This window comes from Notothenia rossii (assembly GCF_949606895.1).
Source record: "Notothenia rossii genome assembly, chromosome: 9".
NCBI lineage: Eukaryota > Metazoa > Chordata > Actinopteri > Perciformes > Nototheniidae > Notothenia > Notothenia rossii.
In genome coordinates, this window is record NC_136907.1 from 57,932,852 (window position 1) to 57,952,654 (window position 19,803).

The window sequence follows — 19,803 nt, forward strand, 5'->3', positions numbered from 1 at the left end:
AATGTATTATTTTTACACACAAGATCAAAACATCCCATCTCAAGAATGCTTGAAAGCCAAATAAAAATGACCGAACGCAACAGTATTGTTTTGAAATAATTTATTCAGTTATACAAATACAAAACACCTCTCACTCAATTATCATAAAATAGGTAGGTATTGGCGGTGTTTACCAAATCCTCTCTGTGTCAATGTTGTCAACATGGATCACCCATTAACAGAAACTCACAGGAGTTTGCATTAAAATGCAGATGTTTCAACCCTACAGTACGCGAACAGTAATTCCATTGCTACATTAAAAATAGAACAAAATCAGATACTGCGAGGTTCTCATTTTCAACAAGCAACAAACAGCTGACATACGTGGAAAATAATCCAGTTTGATGTAGCACTGCAGGTCAATGCCTTAAGTTATACAAGTTTCACTGTGATCACAAACAGGTTGTGTCAATAGCAACATAAACAATTGGTCTTCCTTGACTTCTGTACACTACCTCATTCTGCACTCCAATGCCAGAAAAGGAACTGACGATACGCTTGACAGAATGAAATTCAAGTTATATTTATTAAAACTGGTTTCTTCCAATCTGAAAAACTACACATAAAGGGGAAAGAAAACAGGCGGTTGACAAACAATGAGGGCGGGAGAGGGTTTAAAAGCTTCATGTGTAGACATCATTCTTGCATGTCCTCTTGTCTTGTGCTTTGGCCTTTAAAAGGTGAAATGCATCACACAAGTAGCATTTGGCTGGATGTACCCTTGAGAGCAATAGCTTGATTAAAAAGGTACATGTTTTAAATTGACCTAAAACCATAAGGAGGCATTGTATTTTAGTCGATATAACTTTACTGAAAAGAAACAAAAATGCTTTCTGAAGGCTCTTGTTCCGTTGCGTGCCTCGGCCGGGTCCTCGTCTCTGGGCTGTGAAATGACAGTACATCTTCTCCTGCTATGCCGATGTATCCGTCCAAAGTCTTTCTGCAGTAGCTCATTAAAATAAGACGGATTCAATTTATTTCAGCTCTCCGAGGCAGCCTTGGTCTGCATCAGACTGATCCACTGCCCAACGAAGAGAGGCTCATGGGAGTTCTATCACACTGGAGACATGGTGGGCCTTCAGACGAGCTCCAGCACCTGCGAGGAGAGAAGATATAGCTGTTTTGTTATCTGCAGCTCACTGTTACTGGAAAGCAAGATGAACGCAGTCCTTGGGTAACAATGAATGCGCCATATGGAAGTCAATTTATACACAGACTAGGTTAAGACACACTGCTGAAAGATGTCTTATCCGTATACTACATAGACTGGACATATAACCCCGGCAGACGGTGAAACTTTAATACATTACTTTAAAATACATTATTTTCCACTGCAAATTACGACCATTATAGGTAAAATAAATTAATAACAATAAATACAGAACCAGTGGAAGAGAGGTTATAATCAGAGAAACACAAGTTGCACATTTAGAAAAATAATCTGAATTTCAGGATGATTTGAGTTGCAGAATTACGTGGGGAAAAAGCTGAACAGAAGAAAAATAATTGACGTTAATGTTAATCTCGGATCTGTGATTTGAAAGAAAAAAAAAACATATTTTTCTAACACCTTCCTTGTGGTATTTGTTTCAGTCATGCAGATCAGTTATTATTATCCAAAAAGTAGCTAGTTTTCTGTGAATTTACTGATGGATCTCAAACTAAGCATGAGTTTTTGATTAAAATCGCCCGACGATAAAGTTGGACTGTAGTTAAAAGCATGATTTATGTATATTTCAAAACACAAACCTTGATGGTTCCTTGACTGTTTGCAGCAATCAGTACATTTGACTCCTAAAAAAGAAAGCATCATTGTTAAAACCTTATCAGTTACTCATGGATATTTATTCACTTACAGGACAACATCAAACAAAAACAAACAAAATGTGTTGACACCACAAGAGATTTGCATTAACGTGATCTGTTCAGGAAGAGCCGACAGCAATCTTTATTCTAGAACAGAATATGTAAAAAGAACAGAGTAATGAGGTGAACTCACTCCGTCGGGCAGAGCTCTCCAGCAGACAGCACTGACAAACTCATTGGTGTCGTCTTCCTTCTTGTCTTTGTCCAGAACGCTCTTCACCGTGTCAAACTTGAATGTTAACAGTGTCTTGGAAAGGCCTTTGTAGTACAGGTACAGGGAGTTGTTTTCACTGCCTGTACACACAAATAAATAAAAAGGTTACATTGTGATTGTTATTATATCATTTTTAGTTTTGTCACAAGTTTCCAACATGGCCAAGAGTAATAAATATTCAAAACTTTCAGATTTGGTCCTAGAATTTCTTGCAGTAATGCCGCTTCATGGCTGAGCAAATATCAAGGAAATGCCGCATCACAAATACATCTCTTGTTTATCGATGCCTTTTTATTAATTTTTTTAAAGCAAATGACGATTAATATCTTACATTGCAAGTTTGATTCTTGTATTTTCTTACTGTATTTAAAGGTGACCTATCATGCAAAATGCACTTTTGTACGTCTTTGATACATGAATATGTGTCCCCGGTGTTCCAGGGAACTCACCAAGTGTCAGAAAACACAACCCTCTCTATTTTCCTCCATACCCAAATCTCTTAAAAAGGGGCTGCAACGGATCTGATACAGACTGATCCAGATTTGAACACTTCTATGACGTCACAGAAGTGGCGCTACGGCGATTGGGCCAACTCCACCAATCAGGAGGAGACAGCCACGGACATTGCCGTTCCAAAGCGCTGGAGACGCTGTAGTACATATGCCAGGCCTGTAGATGGTGCTGTTCTCAAAGAATCAGCCCATGCAAAGACAGTGTTAAATTGAGTGAAATGAGGAATGGCTAAAATGCATGATCTGTTTGGTATTTTGAAAAATAAAAAGTATAAATATGCCTTTATATAGGTATGGTCCTACACTATATTATTCAAATATAGCATGATAGGTCCACTTTAAGCTTGTTCTAACATGTATAATTTTTGCTTTTTAAATATTATATAATGTATTTCTTTTGCACTGTCTCAATGTTATATGTAAAGCACTTACTGTCAAAATGTGCCATATAAATCAGAGACGTTAAGATTCACCGATTCGCGAATCTCCTTCAGACTATCGCTCCTGATATTCTACCGTTTCTCACCAATCTCATCAACACTTCTCTAACTTCTGGTCAATTTCCAAACAGTCTCAAGGAGGCAAGAGTAAACCCTCTCCTAAAGAAAACCCACTCTCAACCCGTCTGATGTTATAAACTACAGGCCTGTCTCTCTCCTCCCGTTCCTGTCTAAAACACTTGAACGCGCTGTCTTTAAACAACTCTCCTGTTATCTCCATCAGAACAACCTTCTGGATCCGCACCAGTCTGGATTCAAGGTCACTCAACAGAAACTGCTCTCCTTGCTGTCTCTGAGGAACTGCACACTGCTAAAGCAGCATCCCTCTCCTCTGTCATCATCCTTCTGGACCTGTCTGCTGCATTCGACACGGTGAACCATCAGATCTTCCTTCGCACTCGCCAGACCCAGGTCGTCGCACGCATCTCTGCTTATCCAGCAGACATCTCTCAGTGGATGTCTGCTCACCACCTCAAGCTCAACCTTGACAAGACTGAACTGCTTTTCCTTCCGGGAAAAGATTGTCCCACTCCTGACCTAACAATCAACATCGTCCCCTCTATTGTTTCCCCGAGTCAGACTGCAAGGAATCTGGGTGTGACCCTAGATAACAAACTGTCCTTCACTGCAAACATAGCTGCTACAACCCGCTGCTGCAGATACACGCTTTACAACATCAGGAGAATACGTCCCCAGCTGACCCAGAAAGCGACGCAGGTTCTGGTCCAGACTCTTGTCATCACACGCCTAGACTACTGCAACTCCCTCCTGGCTGGTCTACCTGCATGTGCCATCCGACCTCTGCAGCTCATCCAGAATGCAGCGGCTCGTCTGGTCTTCAACCTTCCTAAATTCTCCCACACAACTCCGCTCCTCCGCTCCCTTCACTGGCTTCCAGTAACTGCTAGAATCCACTTCAAGACAATGGTACTTGCGTACCATGCTGCGAATGGTTCTGGCCCTTCCTACATCCAGGACATGGTTAAACCGTACACCCCAGCACGTGCACTCCGCTCTGCATCAGCCAAACAGCTCGCTGCACCCGCACTGCGAGGGGGACCCAAGTTCCCATCAGTAAAAGCACGTGGGTTTGCTATCCTGGCTCCAAAATGGTGGAATGAGCTCCCCATTGAAATCAGGACAGCAGAAAGCTTACTCATCTTCCGGCGCAGACTGAAAACTCATCTCTTTTGACTCCACTTCGAGCGATAGAATCAGTAACAGAGCACTTATATACTAATAAAGGACTGGCTTTTCTAAAGCCAGTTGAGTAGCCCTTGAAATGTTTGGCTCTATGAAACCTGATGTACTTATATGATTCTGTTTTCTTCAAGGTTGTATCTTCTTGGTCGAATGCACTTATTGTAAGTCGCTTTGGATAAAAGCGTCAGCTAAATGCAATGTAATCGCAACAGGGGTGAATCGCATCATATCGCCTGGTGCTTCAAATGTATCGTTAATGTATCGTATCGTTGGCAACCTATCGAGATGCGCATCGCACTCAATGATGGAGATGCACATCCTTAATATAAATACATGTGCCGTGCTTTGCCTAACAACATGGTCAGTATAGGCTTTTTATTTGTCTTACCACAGGCAACATAGTCTCCGTTGGAGGCCAGGCCTACGAAGTTCTTCTCGTTGATGTGACCCTTGAAGGAGCGCAGGCAGTGAGGTTTGTTGACGTTCCACAGCTTCAGCTGACTGTCTGTTGAACTGTTGATTAAAGGGTGTAGATACACGATGACTCAATGCAAAGGTAGGGCACTTTGTAACATGACCTGATAAAACTGCTTTGGAAGGGATAATATTATCAATGTTCAGACACAAAGACAACAACAAAACAAGCCATAAATCAGTGTAAGCATATGTATTTTTGTCAAAGGTAAGAACCACGGTATATGTTTAGTTACAGAGGTTTTCACACATTTCTTGGTCTTATATATTGTAGTACAATGTGCACATTTTTGCTTCACTTCTTTTTGCACCTTATCACTTTTATTGATTGGATTTTAGCTTTGTATTTTATTCTTAAATGGAGCAACAGTCCCAAACCCACATTTTCCTGAGGATGAATGAAGTATTGTGGTTCTGATTTAGATTTTTGTCCACAATGCATGTAATGTGGTTGGTAGAAGGGTTCATTTTGTCAGCTAATCTTTTATGAAGTATTTGTTTAGTCTTGGCTTCTCTAATCTTATATTAGTTGAAGTAAACCATTTTATATCATTTCAGTCAAGGAAACTAACCAAATATCACCTTGTTTTTCCTAAACCACGCTGTTATCATTTATTTTAGCACTCATAATGCACGGCAGCAGCAGAAATAGACTCGGTTTAGCACTAGGCTTTGTTCAATTTTAATAACTTTAATTAATTATGTAAGTTACTCCTGTCTGCTGTGTCTGTATTCATTATATTGATTAACAAAAACAGTCCATTATAAACAATAATATCTTGTCTCCTTATTCGTCAATGGACATAGAGAAACTCGTTTTTATATTCCAAGGTAAATTTGACTCTTGACTTTTCTCGACAGTCAGGGATTAATGACGTGGTCGAAGTCTGGTCTTTGTCTCAGTTATGTCAAGGACACAGGTATAGTTTAACAACACTGCTGGGTACATAGACTACAGTATATATAAATACTACATGGCACAAGAGTATCTTTGCCGAAGAAAAATACATTGGAATGAAAAATAAATAAATACTAGCTGTTTTATACATACACACAGGCTTTTAGCACAATACTACTACAAATAGGCTAGAGTGACTTACGCAGAAACAATTTCCTCTCCATTGACGAACTTAGCGTAAGACACCGCCTTCCTGTGGCCTTTGAACACCATGATTGGCTGCTTAGTGTTGCGTAGATCGTAGTAGTGGACACAGTGGTCTGCGAGCGGAAAAACAAAAAGGGGTGCATTCAGTTAGTATTTTCTTTTTGTACAACCTTTATTTTCTACTGTACTTCGTTTTGGACGTCAATATCATACTTTTAACTGAACTACATTGATTTGACAGCTTAAGTTACAATACAGATTTGTAGCCAAAACAAGATAAAAACTGAGTGACCTAATTATAGGTTAATTCATCGGGCAGCAATTTACAAAGGAAGTCAAATCAAAATCCACCATTACCAGCGGAAAACCCATGGTCACAAATCTGGGCGTCAAAATCAACAGTGCTTTTAAATGAGATAAACAAAAACTCTGTGGTTTAGTCCAGTTTGTATCAACTGAGGCTCCTGTCCAAAATTAAACCGGTTTTATCCTTTTTAGACTTTGAGCGTGTAATTCATGCCTTTGTTTCTACGCGTCTAGATTACTGTAATGCACTCTATGCCGGCCTAAACAAGACCTCGCTGGCACGCCTGCAGCTGGTACAAAACGCTGCGGCTCAGCTGCTTACAGGAACACGCAAGCATGAGCACATCAAACCAATTATGGCTTCCCTCCACTGGGTTCCTGTCCATTTTAGAGTTCATTTTAAGATGTTATTGTTTGTTTTTAAATCACTTAATGGGCTGGCCCCTCGGCTGATCAGCTGCAGCTAGTAGTCCCTAAAACCAAGAAAAAGACCAGGGGAGACAGAGCCTTCTCAACGGTAGCTCCCAGGCTCTGGAACGACCTGCCCCCCCATGTCAAATTGTCGCCCACCCTCCAAACTTTTAAGTCCCGCCTAAAGACCCACCTCTCTTCCGAGTCAGTTTGAGCTATGTGTTTTATCGATGTTATGCTTTTATTGTCTGTCCATAGCATAGGTGTGTATATGTATGTGTGCATATATGTATATCAGTGTATGTATATGTCAATCAACAGATAAAGCCGATTAATAATACTAATAATATCAATAATAATGCGTAAAAATGATAATTATTGCAGATTACAAATGATAAATAAATCATTTAGGGACAAGGGGGTGAGATTAAATAAGTTCTACTTCTTCTCAATCCTTTTCGAACATTAGATGTGGCACTGTTTATGTTGCTAATGCTGCTGTTGTTGTTGTAAATGTCATTTTTTTGTTTTGATTTGTTTTACATGACTATGCACTGCAACATTTGTTTTGTTTTTGTAATTTTACTTGTTCGAAATAAAATGTATCAATCAATCAATAGCCTTTGTGTACCTTGTATTAATTCTTATGTGTGCCTTTTATCTTTTCTTATGTATGCCTTTTATCTATTATAGCATTATATTACAATCATTTATTGTAATATTATATTATGTTATGTTATGTTTGCTGTGAAGCACTTTGGTAAACCCTCTGTTATTAATATGTGCTATAGGAAGTGGATTGGATTGGAGATAAACACATTAATTCATCGCTAATCATAATCCAGTAATTTCATACAAGTGATTTTGAAATGTGCCACATAACTGCTATACATTGTACTGTTCTTGTGTTGCTTGAAGAATACTGAGTACTTCAATTGTAGCTGTATAACAAAAACAGTGGACAAACTGAATCTTCTATTCGGGGATTAATAAAGTAAGTCCTCTTCTTAAATAGGATTTAGAATGCAGCACTTTACTTTGATCTCTGGTTGTTTGGTGAGGTGCGAGACTACGCGTCATTCATATCCCATAACAACCAAGACAGTCAGCCAAGGTGAAACGATGTTGTAAAAGACTGACAGTTTTGTGTTTCATACAAGCTCTGTTTTAAGAAACACTACGCCTACTGGCTTTTACTTCAATGTTCTAGCTTTACTGCAGGCGCTCAACCAACACCTTCAAGGTCAAGGAGGGGCTCGGGGGACTTGGACCTTGGAGACAAAGGGAATGGAGAATATAAGCCAGGGCAATTCACCGCTCGATAAAACGCAGTTTGCTATTTTATCCAATGCTAGGTACTTGAAAGGTTGTTTTGGTGCACAAAATAATTGTTCAGACTCTTATTACTCCCTTGGGAGAAACAGCAGATCAAGTTGTTAGACTGGACCACCTGTGTGTGTGAAACCACAACATAAATATCGTGGTCCACGAGGACGGACTGCTGACTGTGTGAGGTGTTTGCACCCCGTCAGAGTGCAACAATAATAATAAATCACAATGATCTATGAGAATGTTTTTGCCTGGGATTTTAAGCACGGGGAATTCTCATCTTCTTGTTCCCCCCTATGGACTTTTAAAGTGTGAAATAAAACAGATAAACTGCACTCATTGGAGTCTGACCAGATACTGTAACCTGCTTCTAAAATAAACTGCAAGGGAATATTTACGAAAACATGTTTGTGATTGTCTATGTTAGACAGATATTTATTACAATAATTCACAAGAAAAGGAACAATGCGAAGAAAAACCAGATCAAGAAGAAGGAGAAGAATACAAAAAAATGATGAGGAAGAAGAACAAGCAGGAAAAAGATCACGAACAAGGTTTTTTTTAAACCTTCAAGGGTCAATTCTGCTCAATGCTGTTCAAATGCAGTTCTAGAGAAATCGATCCTGATCTCACCTGCGCAGCCGAAGGCCAGATGATACCTGGAGGTCGGACTGAACTTCACACAGCAGACGTTGGCCTTGGCCTCGATGCTGGCCACAGAGTTGTCCAGATTGGTCGACCATAACTTCACTGAAACACAAGAACAAACAAAAACAATTCACCATGACCTGGAAGATGTAAGTCTTGAAAACTGTCAGAAAAAAAGCATTTCTCAGTTACCTTTAGCATCATCAGAACCGGAGGCTAACAGCTTGGGGTCCATCAGATTAAAGTCGACACTCCAACACCTTTTTTCATGTTCCTGGAGAACAAGAGAAAAGAAACCGTATACAAGGGACATGACAGATTGGAAACAGATCAAAAACAAAGGAAATCTATATGATATAATTATCATACCTGGTAGACTTTGGACCTCTGGCCTGTGAACCCGTCCCACAGGATCACAGTCCCCTCATAGTCACTGCTGGCCAGAAGGTTCTTGTGATAGCTGCTCCAGCTGATACAGCTACAACCAAACAAGGTCGGGATTACTTTCACTTTAAGATGTAAGCTCATAACTTGTCACCTTCTTAATAAGGGCTCCATTTCATATTTCTTTAGACTAGGGCCTTGGTTTTTAGAACAACGGGGATTTGGATATTTTAAGTGGGCTTGCATCAGTCTGTCAATGAAGTAAAACAACATTAATCTTATCCCCTTAAAGCCCACCGTAAAATAAAAATATGACATATTGAAAATCAGTACATTTGAGAGCCTGTTTGTGTCGGATTAACCAAACAAATGATCAAATCAGAAGACCAGTATTCATAGTGTTCTGCAATGCAAAATGACCATTCTTGTCCAAAAGGAAGTCCAATAGCTTTGAAGAGACCATAGATAATGGTTTCAGTTGTTCTGTCGGAATAAATGAACATTATCTATAAATAGAAAATACTTAAACGGATATGAGTTTATCACAATATAGGGACATTCTTTTACTTCTATGGGTTATTATTGAAATACAACTCTTTGACATCGTCGAATAGAAAATAACACCATATTTGCAATATGTGTTTACAACCAGAACATCTAAAACATTGTAGGACATTTATTTCCTCTACCTGATTTTGGAATTGCAGGTCATTTCATTAACAGGGTAGTGGATGTCCACGGCGTCCTGGATCACTGTGCCGTACTCAAACACCTTGATCTTCTTGGTCACACCGGCGATGGCAAAGTAGTCACAGTCACGGTCAAACTCAATACTGAAACACAGGATAGAATACTTGTCAGGATGGATAAAAAAAACAGCATAACAACTCTAATATCACACATTGAGCCTTCAAAGATCAAGGCCACAAAGTGCGTCGGACTCGTGTTCAAGGCCATTTTATGTATTTTTTGTACCTGGAGACAATACTGGAGCCGTTGTACAGGTCGCTGGCGTACGAGAGGGTGGCGAGCGGCCGCACAGAGTTGTAGCGGGTGAACTTTGACAGGCACTCCATGAAGTCATCCAGCTGGTTCAGGTTCCTGCCTTCATCTGAACACAGATTATTAAAAAAATTGTTCGATAAGAGCAATAGCCGCATTCACACCGCAGGACTTTCCCTGGTACTTTGGTTCTTTAGTTCCGTTAGTACCAATAATGTTGCGTTCACACCGCCGGGACTACTCAGTGCCGGGAACTCTTTTGGCCATTTTCAGTCCCTCCTAGAGAGGTGGTACGAACCTGGTGATAACGAGTGCCAATTTCTATTCTATTTCTATTGGCTGGTGGAATTGCAAACCACGCCCCGTTAGACTCTGTTTTTTTTTTGTTAGGCAGCCATTTTTTTCCTCGCTACAAAACCACATCCACACCTGAGCGAGTAGTTTTTTTGTACTTTAAAGCAGTTATGACCACACGTACTACAACACCGGAGCGGTGGAATGAGGAGGAAGTGTGGGCGCTTCTGGCAATTTACTCTGAGGAAGGGATGCAGCAGCTTCTACAGAAAGCAGTTCCCAACTCCAAATGTTTTGAGCGATGTTCGCAAAAGCTACTTGAGCTGCGTGATGCATTTATTGTTATGTCTTGACTGTGCAATAAAACAAACAAACTGGTGAAGCTTTATTTATTGTGTCCCACCCCAAATTTGCAGAATAGAAGAATGTGAGAGCAGACAGGTGTCGGTGGTTGAATTTATCTACAATGTTGCAACCTTGTGCAGCAATGGCAGGGGCAGAAACACAAGTCTTACACACATAAACACAAGTCATTTATCATGTCATTTGTTTTATATAAATAAGGGAAAAACACCAAACAACAGTTAATGTCCTTTTCCAAAATCAGCCTGAGGAGGTAATATATAATAAATACATAAAGATAAAGTCCATTGTTATAATGGGGTATTTTATTTGTAAATGACCCTTATAACCCAGCCTCATGGTGCACATGATTCTTTGCTTGGACATTTTGTTGGTTTGAGTCATTTGAGCTCGGATTCTAGTAGGGACATAAAGTAACACGTATCTTAGGAAGATATGAACTTCATCTTGGTGAAGTTGATGCTGAATTCACTATTTAGCAGATAATCATGTGACACTTTATCTTTGCACTACGGTCTGTCTGCTGAGCCTACCTATTATATATATATATATATATATATATATATATATATATATATATATATATATATATATATATATATATATATATATATATATCATGTACAGCGGGTGGGCTTTATACCCCCTCCCCCGTGTAGTTCTTCTTCTCTCGTATTTTTTTTTGTACTCGCCATGAAGTGGTTTTGCAGCCTGCCAGTAAACCCAGAGAAGAAGAAGACGAAGTGACGTCAGCGTAATCTTGCCTCAGGGAAAGTACTGCGGTGTGAATGCGATTGGCACTAGCCCCCTGGCGGATTCAGTGCCGTGGTACTTTAGTGCCGGCACTAAAGTACGGCAAGTCCTGCGGTGTGAAAGCGGCTAATGGCTACATGACCTAAGTACTTTATGCTATAGAAAAGAGGATAAATATAACTAAATCTAAATTGCTAGAGGAGATGTGTCACATGTGTGATATATTGACCAAAAATAATGCAATTTTTGTATTGTGTGACCGCATTTCGTAATTTGTTTACGTTACAAACACTCACTCTGTGACAGCCAGAAGACATGTTTGTGGCAAATGTGGTCTTCAATTTAGCAAAAAGCTACTTAAGGCACTGCCACTCATCCTTTAACAACTGAAGCTTCACTCTGGTTCTTCCTTCATGCAAATATAGTCCAGTTTGTGCAGAATCAAGACATTAGATACATTTCTAGCGATGTTTCTACACTAACTGCATTTGTACTGTGAGAGAAAGATACCCCCTCTACTAAGGACATTTACCTGTGATACGTGACATTTTGTTGGAGAAGTAGCACTGTTCCAGATCCTCAAAATGAGCAGTCAGCCTCTTCCTCCGTGACGCCAGGGTGCTGTTGTACCAGGTCTGTCTCTTGCCCTGGTAAAAACAATTTCAAGTGTTTAAGAGTACAGTCGAGTCAAAGTCATTCTGACATTTATTCTGTTGAAACTCATCCATCAATTGACTGAGCATTTACGAGATGAGCCTACGAATGCATTTTGACCGGTTACATGTGGTAGTTAGTCATCAATTGCCAGAGGAGATTTCTCTTCCAATAATTACATTTGTTAGATTATATGTAGTGGTTAAGGCTAATACAGGGGCAGGATCAGCAAATAAAATGACTAAATCATTGACAGAAGGAACAAAAAAGGCCTGAACAAGTATCAACCTTGTTCGGTCTTTCAGCAGATGGGAAGGATTGTGGGATTTAAAAGAATATAAAAAGACAATCCTGAATTGTCACTTTTCCACATAGACTGTGGTGTGATATGACTTTGTAATTCAAAATATACTTTTTCAGACCGGGTTTTACATCAAGATACACAGTTACGTTGGTGGCTAGAACAAAGCTAGCTAACGTCTTGGCTGTTGCTAGTTAAATGCTTACAATACCTTGGTTTGTCAAGACAAATAACCACAGCAAAGCTTTATCTGATTAGAAGCAACATAAATCAGGCAACCGACAGGTTTTGGAATAAAAGAGAGAGTTGTGTTTTTCTTTCATTTGCTTCTAAAACAAACAAAGGTATTGGCCATGCGGATGAAATCGCTGCTTAAAGAGGCGGTGGTGCTCATGGGAAATGCAGTCTTCATTCCGGTAAAAACCGAAGCATTTTGTCAAGGGGCCGTCAAAATCAACGTGTAATAAAAAGGTCCTTGTATTTGCCATAACAGATTCCAAGCGAGTCTAAATCCAACACAAATAATGATGATAACAGACATAAATATCAAACGAGGGTTTCTAATGGATTTAAAAGCCACTATCCAAACAGCATGTGTTTCTCTCACTCACCTGGGTCGTTCCACCAAATCCTGGAGGCTGGCTGTAGTCTGGTGCCTCAATAATACTGCTGCAGCTACTCGAGAAACAAACAAAAACATAAACAGGCGTGTAAGGCTCTGTGGGGTTGTACAGGAATTAGATACTTGATTCAATTAGATGTGTTTAACAATAGAAAGATATACGTGTCTATAGAGTATCTGTAAAAAACACTGTAAAATATACTCTAATATACGGTGGGTGTAAGTTAGAATACACTATAACAGATGACCAAAAAACAAACATTGAATATCAACCAACTGCTATAAAATAAAAAAGAGAGTCTTAACCAACAGCTAAACAAATTATAAAATTATACTTAGCAACTGCCAAAAAATACAAACAAATATACTGTTTGTTTGTGATGACGAATCCTTTCTTTTACTGATAGCATTTGTAAATAAATCCAGCTGTACCTGGGTGCTGGTGATGGAGCCTCCACATTAGGCACCGTACACTCCGCCTCCATCATTGGACAGTACAGGCCGCTCATTTCCTGGGAAAATGACACAAAGAAACATGTTTTTCTTTTTCAGCTGCTGATGAAAAAGCCCCCGTTGTTGCCATTTCCAAAATATAATATGATTTCATAAACAGATGTGCACAATCTCTACATTCCCATTTACTATGAATGACAGTTATAGATTCTCTGTTTACCTCAACACGTTTAATGTCCTCCTCGAGAAAGTTGAGCTCTTTCTGCAGTTGCTCAAGTTGCTGTTGACAGAGCCAGAAACACAGATAAATATGACGGCATGTGAAAAGCTTTCAGGATCATTTCATGACAGCAGTATAATATTATAAGTATATTAAAACTAAAGTACTTCTCTCTTGTTTCTCCTGGCTTCTTTGAGGAACTCCATAAGGATCTGTCTCTGAGCGGCTTGGGATTCCTAGTGAAGGGACGGAGGGCATACATGATATCGCATAGTAAAAAAAGTGATCGTAAAACAAGCAAAGCTGCAGAGAATAGAATTTTAAAAACATTTTTAGTTGCCAGACAATTGACCAATACAGTTGTTCCTTTGACATGTTTATACTTGTAGAATGTTTATTTATACTGCAATGTTTAGTTGACTAATCAATTGATTGATACAAAATTATAATCACAGACTATTTTGAAAGTCGCAATTGTTATCCATGTTCGTTAAAGTAATTTCATGCAAGCATTCTGTTGTCAGTCTCTCAAATAGGGATATCTCCAGCTCTTATTGTTCATCTTAATAATTATCACAGTTAACGTTAATTACAGATGCTAAGCAGGCTAGCTGTGCTAACAGGACCCAGGCCCATCTCCCATCTCGTCCAAATATGGTCACTTTGGGCTTAAAAAACCAAGATGTCGACTGACAAAAATGCCAAACTCAAGGCTTTCAAATGGTAATCCACCAAACAATGGTCTTATATACAGTCTCTGGTTTGAATTGCCTCTAAGGCAGGAAGGAGAGAACTGAGATCAATGCTTTTTCAGACTTTCAATTGCAGATACCCTGGGCAGGGCTCGAGCTTAAGGACGTCCCGTCGTCGAAAAAAATAGTGTCAGGGAGGATAAAAAATAATTTTGGGACGAATTTGGGACGAGAGTTAAAATAAAAATGCCCTGCTAACTCTACTCCAAACGGCGATGAAAATGAAATCGACTGCACGTTGTGTGTAGCACACAATTATTAAACCTCCTTGTCAACATAAACACACAAAACATTTAGCAACCCGCAAAACACACACACACACTCACTCACTCACACACACACACACAGACAGACAGACAGACAGACAGACAGACAGACAGACAGACAGACAGACAGACAGACAGACAGACAGACAGACAGATACATAAGCTGTGCCCATGTGCTGTCAGCCAGCCGCAAAGCTGGCTGTGCCCGCGAATTCCTGGCCCGCAAATTCGCGGGTCTATCTACAGTAGGCTATGTACTGAGTGTGTGTATTTCGCGGGTTGAGTGATGTAAAATGACAATGGTATCCCGTGGAGGAATTCTGAAATGTTTTGCCGTTACATCACAAAAACGCACAGCAGAACCAGACCCTGGAGCGCCGGCCTCTTTATTTACTTACTCCACTTCATCCCCTATGGGTAATAAGGCTGAGATGAGAACCCTCTATCGTATTTAGTCCTTAGCAATATGCTGCGCCTCTCCCCATGTATGGATGGGTACCGAGCCCCGGTATGAAACGGGCTCCGCCCGGGCCGGAATTATTAAAGACAGTGGTAACGTTAAGCTCCGACGTTATCTGACTTTTTATCGGTACTGGAGACATTTAAAAAATATATGTCATATGTAGTATTGCTACATAAACATTATATCGCAGTTTTAGTTTATCCAACTCTGTTTCTAATATGCAATAAGACTATAACTTGCGTCTATGATGTATTTTCGAGCTTTCCAATCCAGATGAGATCTCTCTCTCCCGTCTGTGTGCGAGGGGGCGGGGCAGTTTGTAAAGGTCTCCTGACTGTGTTACAGACTGTCCTCCTGGTTAGTGGTTACTCTGGGTTCTGTCTTCAGGACAGAGTGTTGGATTTTTTTTGTTAATTGGATGGGACTTGATTTGATTCAATATTAGTAATTTTCTCGTTTGTGTGTTTGTTTAAATATATTTGGCCTTTGTCATGTGATTGACTGATTTACTCAAATAAAAAGGTTGATGAATTATCATCTAATGATTTGTATGATGTTTTATTTATGTTAAAGGTCACTTTGAATGATTTTAACTAATGATAAGTAGTAGAAAAACTAATATTTTAAATTCGGGACGGTCCACATTAATTTCGGGACGGCTTAGATTGTATTTCGGGACGGTTCCGGGAGGATGGTGAAAAAAGTTAGTCGAGAGCCCTGACCCTGGGTTCATTGTGCTGCCCATTTGTCAGTGTAACCAATCAGCATCGATTTGACAGAATCATGTAGTCCCTTCATCGTGGTCAGACGTATCTGTCATGCATTGTTAACTACCACAACTCTGTGTGGATACTGCATTTGGCAAGTGACTTTGTATCCTACTCCCTTGAAGTTACACATCCTACTGGGAAGTATTGTCCAGTACTACGTTTATTATTAGCAGCCAAAAACGGATTCAGAATGCAAGAAAAAGTTGGCACCAAAGAAAAATAAACAACATTTCTGATGCCTGTTAAACTTTTACTCACCGCCTCCAGCTGCTTCTTTTTCTGGACTAGGAGCTCCAGCATCAGGTTGACGTTTGCCAGGTCCAAGTTCTCCTGGTCAGGACTCAAAACATCCTGGAACACCTGCCACCGAGACCCATTCTGTAGTCAGACACACCGATCAGTTGCATGCTTTCTAAAAAAACTAAACTAAAAGTAAAATAGTGTGCAGGAGTTTAACGGGATTCACAGGTAGACAAAAAAGCTAAGCGGTGTGCGTGTTTTGTACTTACAGGATGATCTAGTTTTAGTCTCTTCTCTTCCGACCTCTGTTTCTGTTTAAGAATCAGTTCATTTACTGAAAGAAGAAGAAATGGGGTGGAGCAGGTGGTTGGGATGGGGGGAAAGGAAAGAGTTAGGAAGGCTAGGTACTCAAAAACAGCTGTATATATATGAATGTTTCTTAAATGTATTGTAACAAACACTACGCAAAACGTCAAATCAAGCAATAATGACTATCTTTTATTCTATAATGCATATGCTAAGTGTGACTTGACATGTAAATGTAAACACTCTATAACAGCTCTTGCATTATTGAATTGTTTACTGATCAATGAAAGCAGGATGAACCCAAGCAATACGGTGTTAAGACACAAACAAACATCCACTTTCTTACTCAAAATACCTACCAAGAAAGTTTGGGTAAAGCTGATCAACGTTATCGACAATATAATTACACTTGGGACATCTATTGCTGTCCTCCAGACTCTGGCGGATACACTTGAAACTGCAGAAGGGAGAAATAACAAAATGATGATATGTGGGAATACCTTGCAAATGTATGAGTTGTATACAATTCAGATATACAAGTGTTGAAATGCCAGTATAAAACTGTGCCATGCCAATAAGTTTGGCTTCTCTATTCTCATGTTGCTTTCGTCCATGTTTTTTTCTATTGTTAGACTTTTATGTTTAAATTCCTGATTGATTGTCACTCAGTCTTCCAAAGTCTTTTTTTTCAGAATCTTGCTAAGAACCTTACAAAAGTAAAAGCAAGTGTCTTCTCCCAATGATACAAAGATTGCTCTTGGTTTGTTGAAGTTGGAAACTATAAACCAAACATATTTTAGTTTTTATGAGGTTGAAGTTTTTTAGGTGTTGACTAAACTGGTGGACAGGGGACAAAGAATAACGCATTTGTTATTTTTTTACATGTTGCTCTGCCGTGCGTTTTAACAGCCCAACGGGTGTGTCGTTATTCTAGAACAAAATGGGACACCTGTATCACACTGCCTCATCTACACCTGACAACTTACCAAAAACTGTGCCCACATTTTGTCATGTGTGCCTCTTCTATCATCTCGAAGCAAATTGGGCTGGAAAAAAAGTACAGAAAAAGTGATGTCAAAGTTTAGCTTTCAAACTATTTAAACACTGACAGTGACAAATGAAAACACAACTGCATACTGAAAAAGAACACGTTCTGAAAAAGGTCGTTGCGAAAACTAACCAGACAAAATCGTTGCTTTTATCTTCGTAGGAATTCAAGAGGCCGTTGTAGAGGGGTGCTTGGTGGTGGGATTTCTTTCGGCTGCCTGAAGAGGCAGAGGGTCTGCTCAGGGAAGCAAAGCCGCCCCGAGACGAGGGTACGGCGGCCAAAGTTGGCACTGCCAAGCCGCCCTCGGTGGCTGCTGGTAGGGTCCGGGAGGGCACAACATTTGCAGAATTGTTCCCATTACTTGTGACGGCGTTGCTCCCACCGCTACTGTTTGAGTTACCCGTGCTACTGCTGCTGCTGGTGCTGGGCACTGAGCTCGCCCCACCGGGGCTCTGCTGTGGCCGGTTGCCTGACATCATGCGAGTCCGACTAGAAACTCCCCGAAATCCGCTGCGTTGCTCTTCAAAGCATCCGGACAGTGCTGCTATTTGACTACCTTAGCAGGTTGGCTAGCTAGTTGGCTTGCTTATGTGCTAGCATCCTGGGAGAAAGCAACAGTGGACAAACATCCAGCGTATTTTAAACTTGTCCCTCCGTGTGTGCCTAACTTTTGACACTGACGGCCTATTAGAAACACACTGAAATATAAAGGACAGAAGACATAGGCATTGAAATGGCCAAAAAACAACCCAACTGCGTTGTTCAGGAGATTAGTCGGCTAGCTAGAGTTAGCTACGGAGAGGAATCTCTTGAGTTTCCTCGATTATTTCCCCAGGTACCCGGTGAGCTCCCGGCTTTCAACTACCTCCCTCTAGCGACAGGGAGTTGAACTGCGAGGATGGAAATCAATAGCGTAGTTAATGTGGCTATTTAAAATGTGATTTAAAGTCACTCCAATAGTTTTGTGATGCAGTATTTTGTGGTTATATATTTTTGCATACTTATTGATGCAGTAATGTACTCTTTTGGTCTTTCATTAACATCTGCATCCGATTCAGAGATGAGACGATAGCCTTCCCTAATATTGAGTAGGCCTACACAAGCAAACATTTAAAAAAAGTAGTATCTACAAAATAATTTAAAGTATGGAAGCATTGACATGATTAGCAAAAATATTTTTGGATTGAAAACAAATTATGTACAGTTCCTATTGTGTTGGCTATGTACAGTAACGGATAGTCATTCAACTGTGATTCTCAGCTGAAAACCAGAATGGAAAAAGAAAATGGCATAAATAAACTGTAAAGAACTGTACTTATTTGATCAAAATGTATCCTACTTTAATTATATTGCATGTTCATAAAAGGCCAATATATCAGCAAACTGAAAAGATCAACAGAAAAACACCGGAATATTGAGCTTGAGCTTTACAAGTCTGTAGCTTTATTGGAATTAATGTCATACTTCAGAGTGATGATTTTGCAGTTACATCAAAAACAAGCAGGTAGGTCACTTCCATAAAGTGCAGCCAGCAACCAAGCCAAGAAAAACAGTGTAGTGTCATCCAAGTATCCACCTGCAGCTCCGCAAATAAAACCTAAGGAGCCCTAACTTATTCACACTCACAGTTTATCCAGCCTGCTACTTGCTTTTCCAATTTGACTTCCACGTGGACAAATAAGGGGTCCTCCATGTAGGCACGCACAACATGGATTTTCCCATGTTTTTGTTTGCAGAAGGAGTTTATGAAGCTCAGTTAGGATGTGTATAAGGTTTTTTAGCAAGGGGAAAATTACTGGATACATTGAAAAGTAGATTAATTTCCCTAAAAAGGACCACCATGTACAGTAGGAGGATTTTCTCTGTGTTGGTCAATATAAAAGAAGTATGAGTCTACTTGTATCAGTAATACATATATTTGAGCAGATCTTATTGGATTAAATACATTACATTAAAATCATATACTTCAAAAAAGCTAACACTGTAATTTGGGAAATGTTTTTCTGTGCTGGAAAGTAAATGTATACATTTACTCAATTTAAGTACAATTGTACTTTTCTTTATTTCAATGTTCTGCACTGTTCCACTTCTACTTCATCCTAATTAATTTGAAAATGATGTTGTGTCTTTCATTCATTCAATACCTTAAATTACTTTGAAGATTTATATTTACGATTCAAAATTATAACTATAATACAAATTACCAAACCTTTTTTCAAATTAAAACATTACCTTATTGATCCATTGTTGGAAGAACAATAAAAGAAACAATCCATTAGTATTTATAATCCAATATAATATCTAT

The 19,803-nt window shown here is 39.6% G+C and overlaps 1 protein-coding gene across 2 annotated transcripts; it reads right to left on the reverse strand.

Annotated features, from left to right (window-relative positions):
• Positions 1-85: 85 nt before the first annotated feature.
• Positions 86-18,363, reverse strand: cop1 (COP1 E3 ubiquitin ligase). 2 transcript variants are annotated; one of them, XM_079648901.1, is made up of 20 exons: positions 17,631-18,363; positions 17,437-17,496; positions 16,810-16,907; positions 16,414-16,478; positions 16,163-16,264; positions 13,821-13,889; positions 13,654-13,713; positions 13,413-13,492; positions 12,970-13,033; positions 11,936-12,050; positions 9,967-10,102; positions 9,681-9,824; positions 8,977-9,085; positions 8,800-8,881; positions 8,593-8,709; positions 5,909-6,026; positions 4,723-4,847; positions 2,039-2,199; positions 1,789-1,833; positions 86-1,135 (listed from the first exon to the last, which is right to left on the reverse strand). In XM_079648901.1, exons 1-20 carry the CDS (start codon positions 17,975-17,977, stop codon positions 1,118-1,120), a joined length of 2,115 nt encoding a protein of 704 aa, XP_079505027.1. In that variant the 5' UTR covers positions 17,978-18,363; the 3' UTR covers positions 86-1,117. The 2 variants fall into 2 exon arrangements, with proteins under 2 accessions (XP_079505027.1, XP_079505026.1); XM_079648900.1 differs by having other exon boundaries at positions 16,163-16,282; positions 17,631-18,362.
• Positions 18,364-19,803: the final 1,440 nt, after the last annotated feature.